The sequence below is a fragment of the Carassius gibelio genome, chromosome A23 (assembly GCF_023724105.1).
Source record: "Carassius gibelio isolate Cgi1373 ecotype wild population from Czech Republic chromosome A23, carGib1.2-hapl.c, whole genome shotgun sequence".
Classification (NCBI taxonomy): Eukaryota; Metazoa; Chordata; class Actinopteri; order Cypriniformes; family Cyprinidae; genus Carassius; species Carassius gibelio.
This window is the reverse complement of record NC_068393.1, coordinates 13,671,080-13,696,279: the sequence shown is the minus strand read 5'-3', so window position 1 is coordinate 13,696,279 and position 25,200 is coordinate 13,671,080. Positions and strand designations below refer to the sequence as shown.

The 25,200-nt window shown below is 36.1% G+C and overlaps 1 protein-coding gene across 1 annotated transcript in view; it reads left to right on the top strand.

Moving 5' to 3' along the window:
* LOC127945189 (ephrin type-B receptor 2) overlaps positions 1-25,200 on the top strand; it is a 47,938-nt gene that overhangs the window by 5,227 nt on the left and 17,511 nt on the right. The window contains exons 2-3 of the mRNA XM_052541805.1: positions 6,050-6,114; positions 6,427-7,111. Of these exons, the coding sequence (XP_052397765.1) occupies positions 6,050-6,114; positions 6,427-7,111 (750 nt within the window). The remainder of the gene's footprint in view (positions 1-6,049; positions 6,115-6,426; positions 7,112-25,200) is intronic.

Here is a 25,200-nt window from a genome sequence, read left to right as displayed (position 1 = left end):
CAGATGCAGTCAATCCACTGCGTCTTTGCCATCAGAGCAGAAGTGCTCTTATTCCACGGAGAGAGCTGACATAAAATATTGAAATTCAAAAAGCTCATGACCTACTTGCTCACTATTCTCAATTTCAAAACTATCTGAAAGCACAAGGGTATGTGTTTGGTTTAATATCATTTGATTTCTCAGTGTATACGTTAGTGTTTTTGATGCATAGTCATAGTCTTGTGATGCTTCTCAACATCCACCTCCTCATACATTAGTCATGCAGACTGTATTTGCATTTAGTGTATTTATGGAGTAGATTTTTTTAAGGTAATGTATTTGCCATTAGTAATTCATGAATGTACTCTTTCTGTACCTTCATTTGGGCCCTTTTCTGCACCTTTGATTTAATCATTGTTTGTCTGACATGAATACACATAACTGTTCAAAAGTTTTTGGTCAGTGAGTTTTTTTTTTTCTTTTTCTTTTTTTAAAGAATGTAATACTTTTATTCAGCAAAGATGCATTAAATTAATCTAAGTGACAGTAAAGACATTTATAAAATTACAAATGATTTATTTTTCAAACTTTCTGTTCATCAAAGAATCCTGAAAAAAAAGTGTATCATGTTTATAAAAAAATATATTAAGCAGTACAACCGTTCTCAAAATTGGTAATATTAGTAAATGTTTCTTGTGCATCATATTAGAACGATTACTGAAGGATCAGACTGGAGTAATGATGCGGAAATTTCAACTTTGTGTCACAGAAATAAATTAAGTTTTAAAATATATTCAAATGCAAAACAATTATTTTAACTTGGAATAATATTTGAATCCTTGGTGTGCATAAGAGATTTCTTAAAATAGCATGATTAAATCTTACTGAGCCCAAACTATTGCATGGGCAGGGTTGAAACTAACACTCAGAAAGCCCGAAACGTGAATGGCCTGTAAATAAAACAGCAGTTGGCCTGTAAGTGAAGTATAAATATAAGTGACATCAGCGATTCAATTAAAAGTCTAACCGTCTACTAAAACATCTGTCACAACCTCTGTAAACTCTTCCTTCAGTGTCAATCACAGGTTCATATAAGTTTTTTTTTTTTTTTTTCAGAACTGTGTGACAACAACAAATGTGTGTAATATTCAGTGGGTTTATGAGTCTCCAAAAAGAAAAAAAAATACAAATCAGGATCTGTATAATCTCGAATGAGACGAGGACCTGTGCTGTTTGTCACAAATAATCCCATTGTTGCAGGCATAGAAATCAATAATGCGAAATATACTCAATTGGCAGGTGTGGTTAATTTTGGCCTCTGAATGCAAGTGGTCAGAGTATGGTTTGTCCACTTCAGGGTGCTTTTTTTCGGCTCTTGGCCCATATCGCTATGGAGATGAGAGTTGTAAATGGGGAAAGCAGGGGATTAGTGTTGGGTCTGTAAACTGTGAGCAGGCTGCTCCACTGACCCACTGCTCATTCAGAGCCATCACATTTGGCTCCTGTCTGCAAATGTTAGACAGTCACATAGCAGAGATATGCTGGGGTTATATGTAAAACATCCCCCTGATGTCTGCTCAGAATCCTGACGAAACCGAGTGAGACAAATCTCTTGTTGGACTGCAGCGAATGCTTTACTGACACTGTACCACAGACATGTTTCCTCGATAGCTTTTGTAGGTCAGTAAATCCCAATTCTGTATCCAACAAAGGATTTATGAGAAAATGCTTGTTTGATTCTTTAAAGGGATAGGTCACCCCTCAAAAAATGAATATTTTGGCATTGTTTACTCACCGTCATGTCGCTCCTAATGATTTTCTTTTCTGTGCGCAACACACAAGTCGCAAATTATAAATGTTTTTTTTTTTTCTTCATTAGATTAAAAACATCTTAGATTTGTTGCATTATCAACTAAATGAAATATACAAGCACTAAAATTTATAAAACTAAAACTGAAATAACAATGGAAAATTATAAGGTAAATAGAAAAAAAACTAAATAAAATTACAAAAGCACATACATAAAACATAAATTTAAAGAATTTAAAAAAAGTATTTTTTAGTATTTTAGTATGTGTTAATTACATATAAATAATATTAAAATAACTGTCAAAAACATATTCTTTTATGTTCCACAGAAGAAACCACATGAGGGTGAGTGAATGATGACAGAATGTTAATTTTTGGGTTTAGTGATTGAAGTGCGCTGTGAAACTACAAAACTGTTTCCTTGCTTCTAGATGTCAGACATGACTAGTGCTACTGTTGTTTTGTAGATGGATTGTGACTTGACACACTGCGGCAGTCCCCGTGGTCTAGTGAATGTTTTAACGTCCCACCCACAGGTTGACTGACAGATCTGGAGCACAGAGGATCAATGCACTCTGTCCCGTTTCTGGATGTACAATTCTGAGCGTGTCCTCACACTAGTTCACATGTTCACAATGTGTCATAGCTGCTCACTGTAGGGCATGGAAGCTATTGATCAGTTTAGAATATCTATTACAATCAGCGCTGTCTGAATCCATCGTGTGCTGGAGACATGCTGTTTCAGTTACATAATCATGTTTATGGTTAATTTTTTTCCTTTTCAAATGACTACAACCGCACTCAAGCTATATACTGTACATTAACTACACAAGTTTGGTCAGAAGTTCGTGCTTCAATGAGATACCATCTGTGCAAAGGAATCACATGATCAATATCACATTTTTTTCAATTAGTGATCAAGAAGCTTATTCAATTTGAGTCAGCATTTCTTTTCTTTTTATTTCCAGGTTCAATTTAAATTTTGAATCCCAGACTTTCAAAGAAGTCTCAGACTTTTGGATCCCAATGTATGTAGCAGTATATAATATCAGTGTTGCGTGTGTTTATGTGTGTGTGTTTTGATATAATGGAATGTAAGACTGTAGGGATCTGCATAGTTTGTGAGGGGTATTCCTGTATGATCAAAACTTGAGTTAATACATTTTTCAGTATGTTTCAAGGGCAATGTTTATGCTTTTTCCATCTGAAAAAAAAAAAAAAAAACTGACAAAATCATCTAAACCTCTGCATCAGGTACATGTTTGTCATGTGAATTCGCTATATTGACCAACAGAAAGTCTTCTGACAATAGACTTTTTTTACCCACAAACCTTTGCAAAATTATGATAATCTGACTGCAACTTAACTCGATGAAGCTGTTTTGGGAATCTTTTCGACTTGCTTTTATAAAGAACTGCTTCGTAACATTAATTTGTTAGTGAATAAGACATCATTACTTGTTCTATGATTGTTGTAATATGAAGGAAAACTGTAGTGGGTACTATAACAAGAATTATTAGAGAATTTTTTTTTTTTTTTTTTTTTTATATGTCTCAATCTGTTTTTTTCATACAGCCTCATACATCCCACAGTATGGAAAGGCAAAGGAACAGCGCGGCCATAAAAAAACATTAAGTGTAGCTAATACAGTAGACTCTCAAGAGTACCCTCACAAGAGCAAATTAGACTTCAAGTATTCAGCTTCTCAGCCTCTGTTAGCCGAAGTGGTGTTTACCGAGCCTGTTCAGATTTGTAACTGATAGTGTTTACCAGTTTCTCCACTTAAAGTTGCACTGTTGATATTTTCTCACTCATAGTAATGTCACGAGGGAGGATTCTATGTTTATCATATTAAAGCATTTGACAGAAAAATCAACATTCCTTAATCCTCCGTGCCTTTATATATTGGTATGTGAGATTTATTCGGCTTCATTTAAATACCACACTGTGATACATATTATATTTTAGACATAGCATGGGTAACATAATGTTCCAAAGAGAGTGATTTGGTATGAGGAAGATGAGGATCTGTGGATTTGGTGTATGTGCTTGTGCTTACCGCATTGGCATGGCTCGGCATGTGCAAACTGGATGATGAAATGAATAAATAAATAAAAATGTGGGACTGAAAGTTGTGCCTTGGCACGCTGACCTAAAATCTAGTGAAGACTCGCCATGTTTCCCGTGGGATTAATCCAGTGTGGCATACAGAGTGTAGCGCAGCCTGTAAGGATTATATGTGCTGGACTTGGGCTCCCGCTGCCCTACTTTTCATTAAAATATATAGAGAGAGAGGGAGAGAGAGAGACTGCATGAATGCCTGGACAGATGGAGTGGGGGTTTGATTAAACAGTGCACCAAGAACTGGGAGATGCTACAACTTTCTCTGTCAGTGCACAGACAGTTGTAAATTGTTCTGATTTTCATTATATTGTTGCATGGATCTTTTATTTGAATGCATGAGGCTGTATTAGTAATCGTGTTTTGTGCTTTTTTGGTTGGACCCGAAGGCTTATAAAGTCTAAGAGGATTGTTTGTTTCGTCTTGCATTTTCCTCCCAGGCTCATCATATTCTCACATTCACAGTACTAAACCCACAGCGACAGTGCTGTTCCTGAGAGAAATATCTTTGGTTGCCCCTGAGCTGCAGAAGCTGCTGAAATATAAATGAGACACTTAATGGCTGAGGCTGTATCGAGCCAGTGTTTACAGGGATCCCAGGATTGTGTGACATGGGACTTCTGGCTTCGATCTCAGGAAGTCCTCTTGCCACTTGCCAAATCCTGATTCATAAATGCCACGGGGAGTCTGTGTGTGTCACACTAGATGTATTTATATTGCCTTGACTGAGGCCCATATGCCCTGGCAGGACCCCCATATGTGATCATCCCCCAAGACATGAAAAATGCTCAGTCACATTTCTTATATACATGAAAATAAACGGCTATACACTGTATTACAGCTTTGGACAGATGGTTGCACTTAAATTTTTCTAAATATTTAGGGAAAAAGTTTCCCGTCTCCATTCTGAATGTTTCACGCAACTGGCTAATGGGATTTTCAGATTAAGACCCTATAAAATCAAAATTCTTGGGAGGTTTAACAACTTTAACTTTATTAGCTTTGAGACTGTCTATGCTCCTTAACATTGAAAAAATACAGATTTTTGGCAAAGGTACAGATTACTAGAAAAACAGACTAGAAATACTGAAGAATCACCCTGCACTCCATAGACTTTTTTTCCTTAAACGATTGGTCTTAAACAATTTCTAAACAAATACGGTACTCCATTGGCTTCTCAGTCAGTCCAAGATTTTCATTCATCAAGTGCTAAATCCGATTCAAAATCGCAAGTCATTGGCAAGCACCTCTGTAAAACGTTACTTGCCAGTTGGGCGTTCACTTTTTAGGACTTCTTACAAATCATGGTCGTGAAAACCCATTATGGCTTATCAAATCGCAAAGGCTGTGTGTTAATTAAAGGGTCATGAAACCCCAGACTACTTTTTTCTTAGATTTGATCAGAGGTGTTTGTGTTGCACATCATGGAAGACAATGTTAGCATCCGATTTTTTTAAAAATTTTAACTGTTGGAGAAAACTAGTTAATTTGAAGCTTTTTTGCACTATTTAGATCTTCCAAGTTTAAAATCTACATTGTGTTGATGTCACACATTTGTGACGTGGCAATGGACTATAGTACGTTCCTAATTTGTGTTTTGTTTCCTTAGACCAGCTTCAAAGCAGTACAACAAAATCTTTCTCTAGAGTCTCAAACCTGTCTAGAGTCTCAATTATTATGATTTTGGGAGTGTGTGGAAGCCAGTTGTACCTGGCTAAATAATGTGAGATCAGAGTCATATTTCTGGACTATTTTATCCTATTTGCCTGCCATATTGAAAAGAAAGGCACCCTCTGTCACCCGGGGCAATTACGAACTAGATGTGAAAGGGAAGCAGATGTTAGAACATGGTGTGATCTATCATCTGTGATGGATAACACTTCCAATCTAGAAATGGCCATTTGTAACATTTGATTAGCAATAAGAGTCAAAAATAGCGAACTATTACCACTGTGAATTGGGCAACTGTTATTCTTCATCTCAGTGTGAATCATCCTTCATTTAACATTCAGAAAAGCTATCCATTATGCATCATAATTACTGTTAGACTTGAAGAACAATGACCTCACAAATGCTCAGTAAAAGGCTCTTAGTGGAAGCATTTTAAACTTACAAGTTTTTGACATGCATTTCTTTTCAGATGTGTTGATGGACTCCACGACGGCAACGGCAGAGCTGGGCTGGATGATATATCCATCATTGGGGGTGAGACTCATTGAAATAATTTAGATGATCAGACCTAGCATAAAAATGAATAATTGAGCGCTCAAATTCAGCGTGACTCAAGTGGTGCAGAAATAGAAGTTGAATGAATTCCAAATGAGATGATTTTTAATGCAATCCATGCCATTTGTCTCATTTCTGCACATTTATACCTTAGACGTCATGATGTGTCTGTAATGGTGCGAAACAACAAATGAATGTTCCATAAATATGCAAATGGAATGAAAAACTTGCTTTTACTATTAGAAGCACACATTGCTTATTCAAACATTATTATCTGTGCTTTGTTCCTAGTGGGAAGAGGTGAGTGGCTATGACGAGAACATGAGCACCATTCGCACCTACCAGGTGTGCAACGTCTTCAATGGCAACCAGAACAACTGGGTGCGCACCAAATACATCCAGCGGCGAGGAGCCCAACGGATCCACGTGGAGATGAAGTTCTCCGTGAGAGATTGCAGCAGCATCCCGAACGTCACTGGCTCTTGCAAGGAGACTTTTAATCTGTACTACTTCGAGGCTGACAGGGACGAAGCCACCAAGGTGTATCCCGCCTGGATGGAGAACCCTTGGATCAAGGTGGACACCATCGCGGCCGATGAGAGTTTCTCCCAGGTGGACCTGGGTGGCCGTGTGATGAAGATCAACAAGGAAGTACGCAGCTTCGGTCCGGTGTCCCGCAGAGGCTTCTATTTGGCCTTTCAGGATTACGGAGCATGTATGTCGCTCATCGCTGTGAAGGTTTTCTATCGCAAATGCCCCCGAGTTGTTCGGAATGGGGCCATCTTTGAGGAGACCTTGTCAGGTGCGGAGAGCACGTCTCTGGTGTCCGCCCGGGGCAGTTGTGTCCCTAATGGAGAGGAAGTGGATGTTCCCATTAAACTGTACTGCAATGGAGATGGGGAGTGGCTGGTTCCTATCGGGCGCTGCATGTGCAAGGCAGGGTATGAGTCTGTGGACAATGGGACCATGTGTAGAGGTGAGTTTTGGTTCAATGTTGCTTACTGAGTATTTTGAATACTTTGATCTGCTCTTAAATGCAACCCGTCCTCCAACCAATACGCTCGTATAGGTCGTTTGTCCAAATCCCTAAAATACGACCCATCAGAGCCGTATACTACAATTGCGCCCATATCGGCAAAAGGTTGTTTTCATATTAATGTTTTGTACTCTTTTATTTGCACTCTGGTTTGTGTTTCGTGTAGCTCAGTTGGTAGACTATTGCGTTATACCTTTATATGTAATCATGCTATCATGGGTTCGAACCCAGAGAACGGACATGCACATAAAATGTATATGCTCAGTAAATCATAACTTAGTATGATTTCTGTGAGGGTAAGGTTTAGGGGTGGGGTTAGGTGTCGTCATTCGAACGAATAAGCTACCTAGTAAAATGTACGAATTACTGTGAGATCGGTGTAAAAAGTCTACACATTGCATTTAAATAAACGTGCATTTTGACTGGTAATGACGTTATACGTAATTTCATGACGACAGACGCAACGCGATACTGTCATTATTTTTACGCCTGCTAAAACGTAAATGTAGGTCATAATAAGGTGCTTGCACAAATTACCTATATGATCGTTTTTTGTTGGAGGACAGGCTCCTTAAATGTATGGACCACCAATTTGTTTACCCCTATGATTTTACATAATTCTTGATGACAGAAAATATTGTGTTATAGTTGTGATTGTGTTATAATCACACAGTTAACTGGCATTATGGAAGTTCAACACTTGGTTTTGCAATTTTTTATATTCTTTTTAGGAATTCAGGTTCTTATTAAGCTTTGTTTCTAGAACAAAGATAATAATTAGGAAAAAGAAAGCATTCTTAAGAAATTTTATGTGCTTAACTTAGCCTTGAGTTATACTAACTCATTCTTAGCAGAAAGTAAGTTTTAAAAGTAGTTTTGGCTAATAGTTTTGTTAATCCATCTCAGAAGATATGAAATATTGAGTCATACAGACTTTAGAATACTTTTACATCCTTTTTGGAGCTAGACAGCAGCACTATCTTTAAAAGCTATTTTTGTGTCTAATGAAGTTGGCATCAAAATGAGAATTTGAAACCACATTATGCTGAGTAATTAATAATTAATTACCAAATTCTGCCGATCTCATCCTTTTCTGGTCTGATTTTAATGACACACTAAAAATTGAAACTTTTGTTGTTACATGGGGAGCAATTTCCAGCAGAACTGACCCTTAAAAAGGACGTTCGTAGGTGTAACTGGATGTTGTCAGATTGATTTAGACGTTACAACATTTTTAGGTAGCCGGACTTTTTCTTTTTTACGGTGCTAAATGCCAGCAATGATAAATAAATAATGAATAGCCTCAGCTTCAGCCTCAGATTCCTGCACCAACCTAAAATACAATGAAAGAAGGGATACATTGGCAAATTAAATTTGAATTAAAAAAATAAAATTTACACTATAACAGAAAAGGACGACAGTGTCCTTCCTAAATATACACACACACACACACACATACATTACATAGTCTTACTATTGAGAGCTGCCCTGCAGGTACAAAACATTCACTGGCCTTAACTCTATTGAATCCAGTTGAAAGACATCGAGCCATTGTGTCCTCCAGCCTGTGTCTGTCCATGTGCAGCGTTCTTCTTACAGTGTTATTTCAAACAAAATGTGCACACATGCATGCACACAAGCACTGACCCTTCAAACTGTTTTTATAACATGAGATTTTGCCGTTAGTCTTACATTACTCGACAAGGAAATAGCTCTCTGTGTCTGAGAACAAGGGAGCTATAATGAATAGAAATCCTCCAGTCAATTGTAACGCTGCATTGATTGGAATGAATAGAGGGATTTGGGTAGAAAAAGGTGTTTTTTTTTTTGCCCTCGCTTAGCACTCTGCAGATATGATTACATTCAAGGAGAGCAGGGCGGCGATGAGGGAATGATTTTGGCAAGGTTCTCCTGGGTACTGTTGACAGAATCTAAATTACTAATATCCCCCCATCTGGAGCAGCTGATGGATAGAAATCGGCAATATCCTGGGCGAGCACAAGGCAGAGCGTCTCTTTATTTCCCCTGGTGTTAATCCTCCTCGCTGCCACCACTTTAATGACACTCCTAATTGACTAATTTGGAGTGCGCAGGGGGAACTGGGTGGACGCTTAGACGCTGCTCTCCATGGTGAGTCCATTTGGAAATCAAGCACAAATAATGAATCCCCCTGTGGTTGTTAACCAAGGGCTGCATGTAGCCAAATGGATTTATGAGTTCCATTTTCTGTCTCTAAAGGAAATATGCTGTAGCAGTACTCATTAAAGCCAAGTAGAGACATAATGGTCTAATTGATAGCAAGCTTGATGTGTAATTCTCTTATACTATAATACTGGAACAATGGCACAGCACTACATACTTCAGAACAATGTGACTTCAAAAGCCCTACATGAGGGGTTTCATCTTGTGTGTGTGTTTTTTAAACCTTCCATTGCTCAACCATAAGGATTTTTTTCTGTTGTCTTAGCTGGACTCAGGCTAGTAGTTTTGTACTTGCTTTGATAATGTTTTTAATGGCTCCACCTCATAAAATGCTAACTTTTCAATAAATTTCTTTTTTTTATAATTGTTTCGAAAAAAAAGGAAATCTAAATCAAATAAATAAATAAAAACCAAAAACATTTTTACGATATGGACTTTCGTCTTTTCTTTTGAGTTTTATTAGTTAATGCAGTCATTAAAAATGTAAATAATTTTTTTGGATTTTTTTCTATTAAATAAATGATACATATTTTAATAAAATAATTAATTTTTACTGCATAAAAAAAAAAAAAAAAAAAATTTGCAAAAAAAAAAAAAATTAGCAGAAATTTCTTTTTTTAGAAATATAAAATTATATGATTTATTGTACTTTTTAATTCAAATTATTTATTAATTCTATATTAAACCTACAATTAATTATTTAGGTTTTTGAGCAAGAAGAATAGCTATAAATTATACTGAGCCAAAACTCTTACACTGGCCCTGGGCCATCAGGCCGTTCTTATTGTTGATCCCTGTTAAATATTTAGCCTATTGAACATGACTAACCGTCCTTATGAAACGAAGTATGGGAACAGCTTGCGAAATAACATTTATATGCATCTTGTGCCAAGAACGCCTCTCCTCTCCATAGCCGAGAGCTGAAACTCACCCACACCTCAAGTAATTATAGGGGTAGCACTAATTCATTTAATCCAGCCGACATTCTGACCCTCTCTGTTCTTCTCTTGAGATCTTCTTCAGTCCGCTCGCTGTCTTTCACATGTGGTTTGTGATGGATATTATTGACTGGCCTTCTAGATTGCATTTCATAAGGAATTCCATAGACCTTAATGTACAGTTTCTCCTTGTTTTAACGTTTAATGATTACAAATAATGTTGGCTGCAGATGAATTACCTCTACTGTATGGAGCTGGACTGTGGCCAGTCCCCCAAGCCAAGCCCGCCTGTGTCTCCAAATAAGATGAATGCCGGCTGATTTTGCTTACATTGTGTTATGACCAATCAATACAATCCTCCACAGACAGCTGCAATGTGGATTTGTTTCAGAATGTTGACCTTTCAATTAGAAGTAATGGTTTTGTTATCTTATCTTTGAATATGGGAGTACCTTAGGCCTTAACCTCAGTTTTTGATTTGACCTCAAAGCTAAACGCTTACAGTTAATCAAGGCTGGGTATTCTTAATTATGTAAATGCAATGCATCTGAAGTGTTACATTTGCTAAATCCGTGTCCACTGGGATGCTGTAACTATCTTTTAATCTTTCACGGTCACTGTTGAGGGCCACTCAGTGACCTTCGTGCAATGCTGCCTCTGTTTAAAAGCTCTAGTTTCATGTATTTACACTGGATAATGTGTTCAGATGTGCACTATAGATCATAATGTACCAACACCCTATGTTTTCAGCACATTGGGGTCACAGAGTCTGTCTGTTCCTCAATTTTACTTCAACCTTCATGACTGTAGATGTTTTTCCTGATGTATAGAGAGCTATGGGTTGGTATAAACATGGGTTTTTCTGATTAATTGTGATCTTCATTGATGATTGATGAATGGCATGACTGAGCATTCTGACTTGGAAACAAATGACTCTTATAAACTAGTTCTTAATTAATTAAAAACATACTGGGGAAGCAGTGTAGGCTGATTAGCAATTTGATTCATGAACAAGTGACTCTTAAGAACCAATCCTTTTTAGTTAATTGAAAACATAGTGTGGGACCAGATTCACCAACAAATGACTATAACGGGGCGGTTCTTGGTAAAGAATCAGCTGCATACAGTGAGTAATCTTCATTTGAGCACTTATCTGTGTTACCGGTGTGATCTGATCATGAACAAATTACTCGACTAAGCCGGTTGTTTTTATAAATTAAAAACATATAGGGCCCTATAATACACCCGGCGCAATGCGACGCAGGGCACAGTGCAAGTGTGTTTGCTAGTTTCAGTCGGGCGCCGTTAGCATTTTCTCATCCAGCGCCACGTCGTTTAATTAGCAAATGCAGTTGCGCTCATTTGTGCGCCCATGGGCCTTCTGGTCTGAAAAAGAGGTTTGTTCAGGTGCATTGCTGGTGCATTGCTATTTTAAGGAGATGAAAATAGACTGCGCCATAGACCAGCTCAAACCTGGTCTAAAGTCTGGCGCAATTTTCTTTTCTTTGTTATTTAAAGAGCATGTTAGTATAGGCGGGTCCACAACACGCGTACACACTGCTTATTAAACACAGGGTTGCACAGCAGCACACAAACATGCATATATATATATATATATATATATATATATATATATATATATATATATGCATACATGTCATAATAGATAGTCATCGCATATATCAGAATTAGGCTATTTGCTCGCACACATTAAACGTTGACTTTTCAGTAGCGACAATATAAAATACTGATTTTGGTGGAAACTGAGAACGTTTTTTTTTTTCAACTCTTCATTTCCTATATATCCAAAGCAAAATAAACATTTTAACCCCAGTATTCTCAAAGTAATTGAATTTAATAAAATTTGAATTGAATCACTGATATTTTAGTATTAATTATATGCTATGAGTATTAAAAGAATTGTGTATTATTATAGTATTAATGTTTATTAATATTTTTTCCCATTTTCATTTTCCAATGTAATTTTAGTTTAAGTAATTTTGTTATGCACTTTTGTAACTTTGGAAGTATATTTTTATTTAGCTTTATTTGAATTTTAGTTTAAAGAATTAAACTACTGAATTTTAGATTTTAGTACTTCAACTTTTAGTACTTTCAGTTAGTTTCAAAGGCAACATTTAGAATTTGCATTATATTTTCTAATCTAATAATTTTGTTTTATTTCAGCATTATTTCCATTTAAAAAATGTATTTAAATAGTTTTAGTTAACAAGACTGAATTGAAAAAGGAAATCAGTATGGAAACCTAGACCTTTATAGTGTCACATGCAGGTTGTGCAAAACAAAGTGCCCAACGAAGTAGTATAATCAAAGTACTTTTAATAATCCACAGGAGAGAATATGCACAACCAAACACAAATCCAAACGATAGCAGACAAAGGAACATAAGGGAACACAGTCTTAAGTAATAGAGACTTAATTGGGAGAACTGAAACAGGAGTGGAGCTAATTAAATCAAAGACCATGGAAACAAACAAAGCAGGAGAACACAGAAAACTAAACTTAAACAGATCATACATGTGACATATAGACCATACACAGAACTGGTCCAAACCCAGCATGGGAAAAAACATCTTTAAAAAAATGTGTGTGTATGCTAATTGTATAATACCCAGGGTACACATTTCTAGTAATTGCACAGGTAATTCTCATATTGTATTTTCAGAAATTTTTGGAATATATGTCCACTCCCCAAATGTATCACTACTAAAACACATAATAATAATTTAATTAGAAGGGTTATATTGACCTATTAAGATTTTCTACATCTACATTGTAAAATATATATATATATATATATATATATATATATATATATATATATATATATATATATATATATATATATATATATATATATATATATATATATTATAAAAACAAAAATTCAGAGGTAAATCAATAACAATTAAACTTTTAACAATATTTACAGTGTCATTTATGAGACTTGTTGTATTTTGAATCCATTTTTTTTTTTGATGATAGTTGCATACACATTTCATTAGTGACAGTAATGCTTTGGTAACAACCACATCACATTACAGAATTTTAACTTTTTTACATAGTTACATAATTTACAAAGCAAACATAAAATAAATATTGGGCATGGCAGTAAAGAAGGGTGCTGGAGCTTGTCTCCTGAGCTGTCTTTATCAGGTACAGCTCTCTAATCCAATCTCAGCAGCATATTGCTGCAGGGAGGTCGTCTGCTGCCTTATTTGTTCCTGTGACTCAGGATGTATTTCAATTTGTTTCACCGCAGCACTGGATGTAAAGAGACTATGGCCGAGCTATACAGAAACCAAAATAGATTGGTATTTGTGTAAAATCACATGCATAAAATATCTGCATATTTTATTTGTTCACTGACAGATGTGCCTCTCGCCCTTGAGTTGCAGGATTATGTTACAGTCAAATTAAATGCTTTATATCTCATGCTTCTGTAGAAAGGTAAGTGGTCATGCAAGGCCAGGTCATTATTCTACAGTTTTTGCTTTCTCTCGTGTACAGTAGTGGATTATTGAGGATTTGTTTGGATTGCTTTGTCATTCAGTATTTCACAAAACATGGATATTAGTGAGTTGACCGACAGAGACTGACCATTTCTTCACCGCCATGTTTGTTTAGCTAAGAATGCAGATGGCGATGAAATGTTTTTATTGTGTGGTGAGACTTTGCTTTCATGTCATCTTGGCTTGCTGTGATGGACAGATGCTGAGATATAAAAGTTTCACTAGCAACTGGCTTGTAACTAGAGCTGGATGAATAGTTATGCAAATGATGATTGGTATTGATTGTCCCTCTAGGCCAGACTTGTATCAGATCTTTCTCCTTACTGTGAAAAACCCCCATGAGTCCTGATCCACTTTAATCTTCCATTATTTCTGTATGCGTGTAAACCATGAATTTTAACAGATGCATCCAGACTGTTTCCAAGTCATGCCCACACTGTTATGTTCTATCTGAAAGTGCTAGTTTTCTGTGGTTGGTTGCAGGTAATAACGAAGTATAATTTCCATGACTTCACAACCTGTGTGAAGGACTCCTATGACAGATACACGTACCACAAAAATAGTAATCTTGCCCCCTTTTTTTAGGTGTATGTCACTCTCTTGTTTGTCAATAGCTTATGTGAGCAATGCATTCAGCGTGGTTTGTTTAAAGGCTTTCAAGGCAGAAGTGCTTTGCATGTATTGGACTGTGTATTGAAGCGCATAGTTTTTCAGCTGACCTTTGTGTCTAAAGATGTTAGGCTTACGATAAGGGCAAGTCAGAGTTTTAGCTTGTTGCATTACAGTCAAAACGTTGTTATAAAAAATATATAAAAAAATTGAAACTTACTGTTGCAACTGCAAGCAAGTACACACTGTCCACAGTCAGTTCCAGTTCTTTCTGAGAGACATGAAAACCTGCATGGATATAAAAGATGAGGCTTCTGTGGAGCACGGGGGTTAATCAATGCTGGGAGCTGGATGTCCACACCGGAGCTGCCTGGCCCTCGTCTCTTTGATGGGAAGCAGGTGTCCTGTTGTCATCGATGAGGGGCTCATTGATCAAAGGCCCTTCAGGAGTCCAGTGCTCATCCATCAGACTCCAGCAGCCAGGCAATGCAACTGTCAGTGCCTCTCCTCCTCGCACATCACCATGAAAGAAAACGCTTCACTGGCCAGGCAAAAAAAAAAAAGTCAACTAGTAGGGCTTTTTCTGAAGACCCATACAGAGAAGTGATTTCTTTTAGCACAGTATGCTACTCGTATAGTTAGAGCTGCATGATAGATTAAATAAATTCAATATCTTCAGATCTGGCAGGTTATGATTTAATTATATATAAATTCTTTAATGTTTAGAGTTAAGTGTGGCAGTTACATGTCTAGTTCGTGATCAAGTGTTTTTTAGTGTCAGAGAATGGCTTGCCTCATTTACTTGTGTGTAGATGAACACCATTTTGAGCTTTACTCTAAAACAAGAAGCACATATTTTGATCTGCTTGCAACCCACAAAAATAAATTCTTGATGGTTTACGGTTTTAAAATGTTGAAATTAAGATGTAAATGTTAACACTCCACTAACTCCCACTATTCATACTAAGTCATATGGTGAAAATTCCTTTATTTTTTTCATATTGCACAGTATATATTGCAGAAAATCAAAATAACGCAATGTCATTTTTTTCCCCCAATATCGTGCAGCCCTAGTAAGAATGGTGATTATACACGTGGGCAAGATTATGACGTGTTGCACAATGTCACAGATGTAATTCAAAAGCCTGCAGTGTGTCAAACCACATCTAACTGATACATGAGGACATAAATGGTGCTCAAAACAGGCTGCCCATCGTCGTTTCTGTTCACACATTGGCACACCTGCTTAAATGAGTCACAAAAGGCCTGTGCGGGGGGCATGGAAAAATAGGGCATGTGAGGTCTCTGTTGTGCAGCTGTGAAATGGGGCCCAAACTCAGCCAACGGCTGTCTGATTGGAAAGAGCTGCTGGTGAAATGGGATTTTATCCATTTTTCATCTTGTTTCATCAGTCAAAAAAATACCATAAAAAGGATTTCTTGTAAAATCAAACATCAGCTTACTGAATCTATTAAGTAAATACATTAGTATTAAAAATTAGCCTTATTTAGATGTGGGTGGTTGACATTTACGGATGATTATTTATGGAGGGAATTTAGAGAACAAGACATGAAAATAATTAATATTATAATTTGCACATAACCGTGGCTACTTAGAAAAGTGGGATAATTGGACTTTTTAATTTTTTTAGCTTGTTTTAACAGAGCAAGATATTAGTAACAGCTTACTTTGTGATGGACATACAGAAAAATCAGTAATATATTGTTAGGTAACTGTTTTAAGGTCTGCCTTCAGGTCATAGTTGCTTAAAATGTAGGAATCAACTATTAAAAACCTATAACCCATATAGTTGTCCATCAATCTGAAAATATCGAGGGCACACACGTCCTCTTAAATGTATGTTGGTTATGGCCCTAATGATTGACATGCTTCATAAGACATATTGCAATATGTGCTTTATACAGTTAGCATAGCTAGCATACTTATAGCATACACAATGACACATAGCAACAGTCCTTTTAATATAACGTTGACCAAACATGAATGCATATTTGTGTGAGAATAAGACTGACCGTAGATCTGTAGCTCTAAAAATAGACCATGTCATGAAAAAGTTACAAGGCAAAATTCTCCACCTCACTTCCAACGTCCTTCACAGATGTTATCTGTTCTTCCTGGCTGAGCAAGGACAACTTTCCCATAAAAAGAAATATACAAATCACAAAAATACGGTGTCACATCACATTTTATTTTTGTATTTTATTGTATTTTTGGGCTAAATCACTTTAACCTAACATAGGTATATTATGCACAATCCTCAATATTTTTATGCCTTTGCAGAAGATTTTATCCAAAGCATCTTACATTGCATTCAAGGTATACATTGTATTAGTTCATGTTAAAATATAGAGATGAAAAAGATCTGCACTCGTCCAAATTCAGCTAAAAAGTCTATTACATTTATTACTCAGAGGTCACAAAATATATACAAAAAGTGCAAAGGTGCAGAATGTTTTCTGGTATTAATCTTTTCTCCATGCCATCATGTTGTATGTTGCCATGCATAAATTAAGAGAAGGATTAGGGTGAATTATTATTATTATTATTATTATTATTATTATTATTATTATTATTATTATTTTTATTATTATTATTATATTTTATGATTAAATAAATATATTAATTATTTTTTTATATATGTTATAATGTATTATTTTTTTATTAATATTATTGTTATTATAAGGATTATTAATACATTTAAATTACTCAATATTTAACTGTAAAATATTGACAACAAAGATAATAATAATAATAATTATTATTATTATTATTATTTTTGTTTTAGAATTAAATATTTTGCATTATTATTATGAATGTTTATATATCTATATCTATCTATCTATCTATCTATCTATCTATCTATCTATCTATCTATCTATCTATCTATCTATCTATCAATGTATGTATGTATGTATATATATATATATATATATATATATATATATATATATATATATATATATATATTATTGTTATGATGCTATTATTATATTTAATGGCAAAATATTACAAACAACAACTATTATTTTTATTCATTTATTCATTCATAGAATAAAAGTCAGTGTTGTTGAGTGCTATTTGGACATATTTTTCTATTATTAAGAATAAAAAAAAAATCATGTTTGGAACAACATGACGGTGTGCAAATGAGGCTGACACAAAACACTGGTAACAAATTAGCAGTCAATATAAAGGATTTTTTCCTACACTATACTGCTAATCTTCTCTCTTTACCATCTCCGTAATAACATTAACTCTCTAACAGTATATTAATTTAGCATTTTATCAATTTCCTATTATCTAGTTTGGCACAAGATGAATTAGCTTTGACTTAGCATGCTGACCCAAGGGGAAACACAGTGCTTTGATAAATGTATATTTACCTGCCTAATGTCTTTTCATACAGGCAAAGGACAAGATTAGCATTATTGACTTGTTGCAAACAATTAAGAAGTTTAGCAAGCAGCCACCCTGAATTGATTTATTACGCCAGACTTTTGTTTAGATAAAGCAGTTTACTTGTGTAAAGCGTATTTACCTTTGTCATTTGGAGAAGTTATTTATCAAGCCTCTGGATCATCGTCTGAATGCTTACAGAAACCATACTGAAGATCCACGATTGAAATGCCCCACTGAAACACTCATCACCGTCGGATCAGCTTCATTGTTCACTACTGCTGTGCATTTTCTGCTAGCTCTGTCCCCAGCAGTGCCACTGAGTGACACATTCAGATATGGCTGACAGCCTCACAAAAGGAACATAGAGCATCTTAGATGCATGATTTTGACACCACACAGTAAGATCTGGTCCGGGTGTCGTAACGTCACTTAAAAGAGCTTGTTCTATGAATATGGGGGTCTTTGATTCAGGTAGAAGTTAGCAGATGGAGCTGACACCATTAATATTTACAACTCTAAATGAAATGAATACATTTGAACTGTCAGTCACAGCACAATGGAGGCAGTCAGCAGAAAAAAGCTCCCTGGAGAGCAGAGGCTGAGGCGTCTGTGAGCACTGAAATATTAACACCAAATACTTTGAATGAATAAAACAAAATCACTCTCTGAGGGAAATAGGTTGGCAGGTAAACTTGGAGACTTAAGGGTTTCTGTTTTTGCCCTTTTCAGTAATGCACTCAGCCTTGAAAATGGAAAATATGTTTTTGCACTTGTAGTATAGTAGAGCTCTGTACAGGAGTAGTGTGACTAAAATCAATATATGGGGAGGTAACAAACCTTGGAGCCAGCCTGAATGCTTTTTGTGTCTCTGTGCCTCCTACGTTTATCAGTGACACAGGCAAAGAGCACAAAATGACGTAAATGTGCACTTGTAAGTGCTCCTATATTGCAGTCACAATGAAGCAATTGTGGTGTGTTTTTGTCTGTGGCTATCAGGTGCTAGTTGGGAGAGTCCTGTCATGATTCTTACAAAAGCACTGACAGAAAATGGTTTATTTAATAGAATATGATTGCTTGCTTTATGTTCTCAAACATTTGCTGCCATATTTGAATATTTACAGCCTGATTGCATGGTAATCATAATGTAGGCTAATGTTTACACTTAAATGTGAAAATGTGCAAAATGGATGCATTGACAATGAACAGTACTGACAGCATCTAATAGGGCTGGGTATTTTTTTTTTTTTTCGATTTTAATCGATTCTCAGTTTTATAAAACTATATAGATACTTTTTATGTATTTATATGTAAATATAATTAAATACATTAAATAAATAAGTAAACTTGTTACATTTTAGATGCTGTCGGTACTTTTTTAATGTTCATCTCAATGTGTATATAAAAATGCAAGTGTTCTAAAACATTTAAGTACTAACAAGATTATGTTGACATTTGTCACTCCAAAAGAATTAGACACCTTATTTAAATGTTGTAATGTTGTGGCCAGAACACATTTTCCATAGACAAAAAAAAAAGATCAGTTTTTGTTATTTAAATGAGCCTGTCAGTATTTTAAGGAATTGTTTTCTTCTCTCTAGACTGTACACCCTAAATGTCCTTCAACTCAGTCTGGCTGTGGCCCATAATTATTCAGATTCCAGACATCAGTGATGATAAAGGCATGAAAGAGACTGTTAATGACTTTACTCTCTAGAGCTTCCTTTTGCTTTATTTTAGTGGTTTATGTTTAGATCTCTCAAGCATGTGTCTTGGCCAGGTGCCCCTCGATTACACGACTAGTTTGGGCGCCGTTTGGCCATGTTGGCTCTCTGAGTACAGAGGGGCTGGATTCCTGTCTTGGTGCCTCCCAGGCTCCGTCCTGTCCTGCTGGGTAATCCCGGCCGTCTCATAAGAATTCAAGATTAATCTCAATCTTCTGTTGAGCTCAGCCTAGGCGATGAAAGTCTGGGAGAGTTCCCTCACACAGCGGTGGGAATTAATGCCCTTGTCTGAGGATGAAAACAAGATGTTGGTGTGAGCTACGACATGCTACAGCTGTTGCCATTGTTCTGTAAGAATGTACGGTGTGAGACTTCAGTGTTAGAGTGCATAGTGTTCAACTTGCTCAAGCTGTTGTGTCTTATGCGACCTAGAACATTCTGATGTTTTAAGAGCCAGTTGAGGTATTTCTGCAACCCAGCACTCTGCAAAATGTGGTGTTTTGACAGAGAACATTTTTTCATCAAGTTTTTGGCATGCCATGTTACTTTTTCATTATTAATTTACTATATCGGGTGCAAAAACACAAACAGCATGTTCAAATAAAAGATTCTATTAGTGGGTGTAATTGATTTTTGGTGGACTTCCTGCTAAGTGTTAACAAGCATCTAGAGGCATCGGTGGAGGCTCACTGTGGAGATTGTTTATACAGTCTTGAGACAAGCTTTTCATAGTGTGTTTACTGACAGCTGTGCTCTGGGTAGGCGTTCCGCTGCGGCTCATCACATGCTGTCTGGCTGCTTGTGACCGTATCTTCACTGTGCTGATATTTCAGGTTCCTGGAGTGAGGAGGTTGCTATAGGAAGCATTGCAAATATGACATTATTAGTTATTTTATTTTGTATTTCTTTATTTTTTGCTAAATTAATGTTTAGGAAGTTTTAATATGGGTTTCCAAAAAATATCTATATTTTTTTGCAGATTGTAACATATAGCTATCCTTCAGCTATCCTTCATTAGTGTGTATATGCCTCATCGGGCATTCTAACACAGTTCACACACGTGCACCTCAAATAAGTTAATAATAAGGAATGCAATAAAACTGCTGTCACATTACGTAAAGTACCACATACAAAGTTTAAACTTACCACTGAGAAACATCCTGATCAAGTCATGCTTGCAATGGAGTTTTTACTAATATTAAGAAAATTATGTTTTCTGCAAACCTGCAGCACAATATTAGGACACTTTAAAATACAATATGACCTGCTTTTTAATGCATTTACCAAGGTTTTTTTTTTTCTTTCTTTCTTTTTTTTTTTTTTTGAAACATAACATAACAAAAAAGATAATACTCAGAAATGAGTAATGGCTTCTGAAAATTACAGTTTTGCCATCACGAGGATACATTTTATTTTAAAATTAAGAATGTAAAACTGTTATTTTCAAGTGGATTATTTCACAATTGTACTATTTTTACTTAGCAAGTTTGAAATCCTAAACAAATTGAAGTACAGGACTGAGTTGTCTGTTGAAAATTTGTGTTTCGTTGGAGAGTAAACTCCTCAAACACAAATTATGCTGCTACTTTTGAAGGCTTCATGAAACATGGATGCTCAAGGAAAAACCTCTTCACTTTAGTAACTCCTTAAATTCGTCATTCACCTTGATATGGAGATGACAGGCGGTATAGTACAAATGAGTTCAGTTCGTCACCCCCATTAAACAAGTGAACTCCCCTGTGTGAATCCTGAGATGAGTTCAGCAGGTTGACATGGCACTTCTAATGGATATTAATGCCTCTCCAACTGCCTGCTTTGAGAAGCAGGGTTACAGACACATCTGTGACCTCAAGTTGGCCAAGAAAATTGTCGGCGAGGGCTTACAAAAGGCTGCATCCATATCTTATATGGCATGAAATTATGTCTGTCAGTGAAAAAGGCCCATGGTGTCAGTCTCTGCATTGTCTGAGGAAGAATGGACCTTTTTCTTTCCTGTGAATTTAATTTCCTCACTGTCAACCACTGTGATCTCAGGCAGTGGTTTTTGAGCTGAGCAGCTTTTTATAACGCGACCAAGTGTGTGCAGATAGAGTCGTGTAGTGTAAGTTTGATTCATCCTACTGATTGATGGAGCTGCAAAAAGCCTTTACATAAAAAGTAAAAGGGGTGGTCATAGCCAATATAATTAAATTTTTTAAAAAAATCTATATTTAAGAAATTTTAAATTATTTGACAATGGATTCAAATAAAAAGTCTAAAATAAACATACTTATACTTTTAAATGACAAAGTATTTTTCACGAATAAATATTTAATAAAAAAAGTAGCTAAACACTGTAGCCAACAGGGCACTTAGTACTCTGGGAAGTTTGTGTGCATTGGAAATCATATTTTTCTGTATTTTCAAGCCTGGGTAACACTCATTTTACGTACAGCAAACAGTAAAAATAGCATGATTATGACAGTGGGCAAATGCATAAAGCACAGCATAATTTGAAATCACTAGTTTAATGCTGGATACACATACACGCTGCACAAGATCTCGCAGCTGGATTCGACTAAGTGTGCAAGGTTTGTGAAATTAAATGTTCATTAGTCATTCAAAGATTTGTTTAAATGATATAAATGAGCATTTGCTAAATGGTGATGGCAAACGAGAAAGTATTATAATGTTTGCCTATTCCTAATCACATAAAAGCATTTGTTATAATACATTTTGTATACATTAATTCCTTTGTTTAGCCATTCTGTCTGATTATTAGACCGACTTCTATCCGTATAAGACAGAACTGTTAACGATGACAGCGAACAAGGAGAATGTGAGCCACTCTCAGTGCCGTCAAAATAAAAACAGGCAGAAAAACAAGAAAAATGACAAATATCGGCCGATATATCGGCCTTGGCGATATATCAGTCGACCACTAGTCATTGCAACTCAGTGGCATTTAGCAGAGTCTTTAGTTGTTATGTTTTAAAGACATTTAATGTCGATTGAGTTAAGGAACTATTGATGTTTCTGAGTTTTTTGAATTAATAATTTTAAGTAAACAAACCATTCTCATTTAGTCACCATGCTAAGACTCACAGGTCTCTCCTTTTTAAACGTGTCACTACTTTGCAGATTTTTCCTACCCTCAAAGACTGAGTAAAGCATGAGCAAGTAGTATTCGAGTGTGGACTTTGAAGCACTATTTCATTGGTTGAAGCTCCTGGACGAATGCACTAAATTAGTGTATCTTTCGAGTCTGAACGAGACTCTGAGTGGAAACACTGAACAAACTAGGACATCTCACAGTAAGTGAAATAAACAAATTAGGACATGTTTGTTGGCGAATGAGTTGGCGTTATCAAGTTTAACCAAGACACAGACTGTGACATGTAATTTGTGGAAGAGAATCGGCTGAATGAATGTGGGCATGTTTTTCATTCAGTGTGAAATGAGTCAATCTTAGGTGGAAGAATTATCCTAGTTATTCAGTCTGTAAAGGATTTAAGGATATTTTTGAAACCCAGTTATTTGAGGTTATTTTAGTTTTTTTATAGATAAATCCATGTAACCATCCTTTTAATAAAGGATAAGAAGAGAAGTGAATGATTCTGTTGGGTCAGTTATTTATTTAATGAGTCAATAAACTCAATAAGTCACCACCTACTGGTAAAGATGTAATCTAAAGGAGTGGTCACAGATTTCGGCATAAAATTCAGATCGTTGTAACTTTTTTTTGAGAGAATCTACCAACAAGCGTCTTACTTATAGCTGTCTCTGCATTTTAAGATGAAAATGTAGAAAGAAAGTCGGAAAAAGAGGAAGAAAGTACTTTAGCATTGAGAAAATTATACATCTTTAAATTAGTGAGTTAATGTTTAAGAAGCAAGAAAATGCCTTACACCAAAGGATAAACTCTTATACTGAGGCAATAACGTGTTAACTGTGATTTTCCCTGTTGTAAAATGTGCCTCATAAAAAAAGCACAACTGCTCACAGGAATGAAGATAAACAGATCTGTAAGATTATAAAAAAAATGTGAGGGGCCACAAAGGTCTTTAATCAGTTTCTCCCAGAATTCCATTAGCACTTACTTAAATACTCCAGTCATGTACAGTACACGGCGCACACATCTAATATGTCGGCGGGATATTGTTCTGCTGTCGTCTCTCTCTCACACGGCACAGGCTCTATTGTGGAGCCACAGATTTAATTCCACTCCTGTACACTGTCACTCACACCCACTTCGCCTCATTCAGCGGTAACCAACACCTCATTCACCGCGTCCACCGCTCTAACACACTCTGATGTGTGAGCGTGGAAGCCTTATATTCCTTCTAGCAGAAAGAGAATGTTCTGTCATCAATCATAGGCTGAGAGCGCCAGCCAAAGGGCAATGTTTTACTGTCAAAGCCATTTGGGGTATTAGGCTAATAGAATGAGTTTCATTGTACTTCCTACAACACACTTTGCTCTTGGTAAGTGTTGATTGCTTTGCACCTGCAGACGATATGTGACACATTACATTTACCCTCAAACTTTGATTTATTTCTTGTCAGTGGGCTATTTCTGTGTGGTACAAACATTTGTATTATTGTGAGAGTTGAGGTTATTTTGGCCGATGGGCAGACGTGGCAGCTGTTGAGCAATTTGGTGTGAGCGAATAAAGGATGCTGTCTGTCTTGCAGTCTGTGACTGGGAAATGATGTGAGTTTCGGTTGTGTCTAAACACTGCGTGAAATCAACATGTCATCGTGCAGTCACATGACTGGATGGTGTAGTCATCGTTTTAAATGTATTCTAAATTATAAATATGGTAACGTCCCGGTTCACCAGAGAGACCCAGTTTCACAAGGTAGGTCTTGACTCTTCACTAAAAATGTAAATATGTCACAGTTTCAGCTGCTAGGACAAATAACTTACAATTAAAGGGATAGTTCACCCAAAAAAGTAAAATCTGTCATTTACCCTGATGATACACTGAACAAAATGAACAGGTAAATAAAATAAAAAAATGTTTCTTGAGCAGGAAATCTGTGTATTAGAGTGATTTATGAAGGATCATGGGACACTGAAGACTGGAGTAATGGCTGCTGAAGATTCAGCTTTTCCATCACAGGAATAAATGACATTTTAAAATCTTGCAGTCTTTTGAATGGTAGTGTATACAGACTAAATATACTGGCACTAACATCATGTTCTTGGACATGTGACCTGAAAATCAATAAGGCCAGACATTAGATAATGTTTGATATATCAGTCATATGGATTCATTTGGGCTTTATTGACTTTCTTAATATGGACCAAAAAAGCCTAAACATGATACAAAATGTCCTTTGAACTACCTTGTCTGAAAGTGTTTGTGATTCACATCAAGGATGACACTGAAGGAAAATAAATCTTTTTTTTTTGTTAATATTATTATGTTTATTTAAATAGCACTTTTCATAATATGTATTATTTCAAAGTTGCTTTTAAGAAATAATAGACTTAATGGTTTCTGTTTTGTAATACTTTCAGCACATCAGTCTGCAAGAACGGTTGTCATCATAATTTCACGCACTAGCTGCTGCTCCCCATCATCCTCTCAATGCAGGCAGATCACATTTTGAGAACATCTT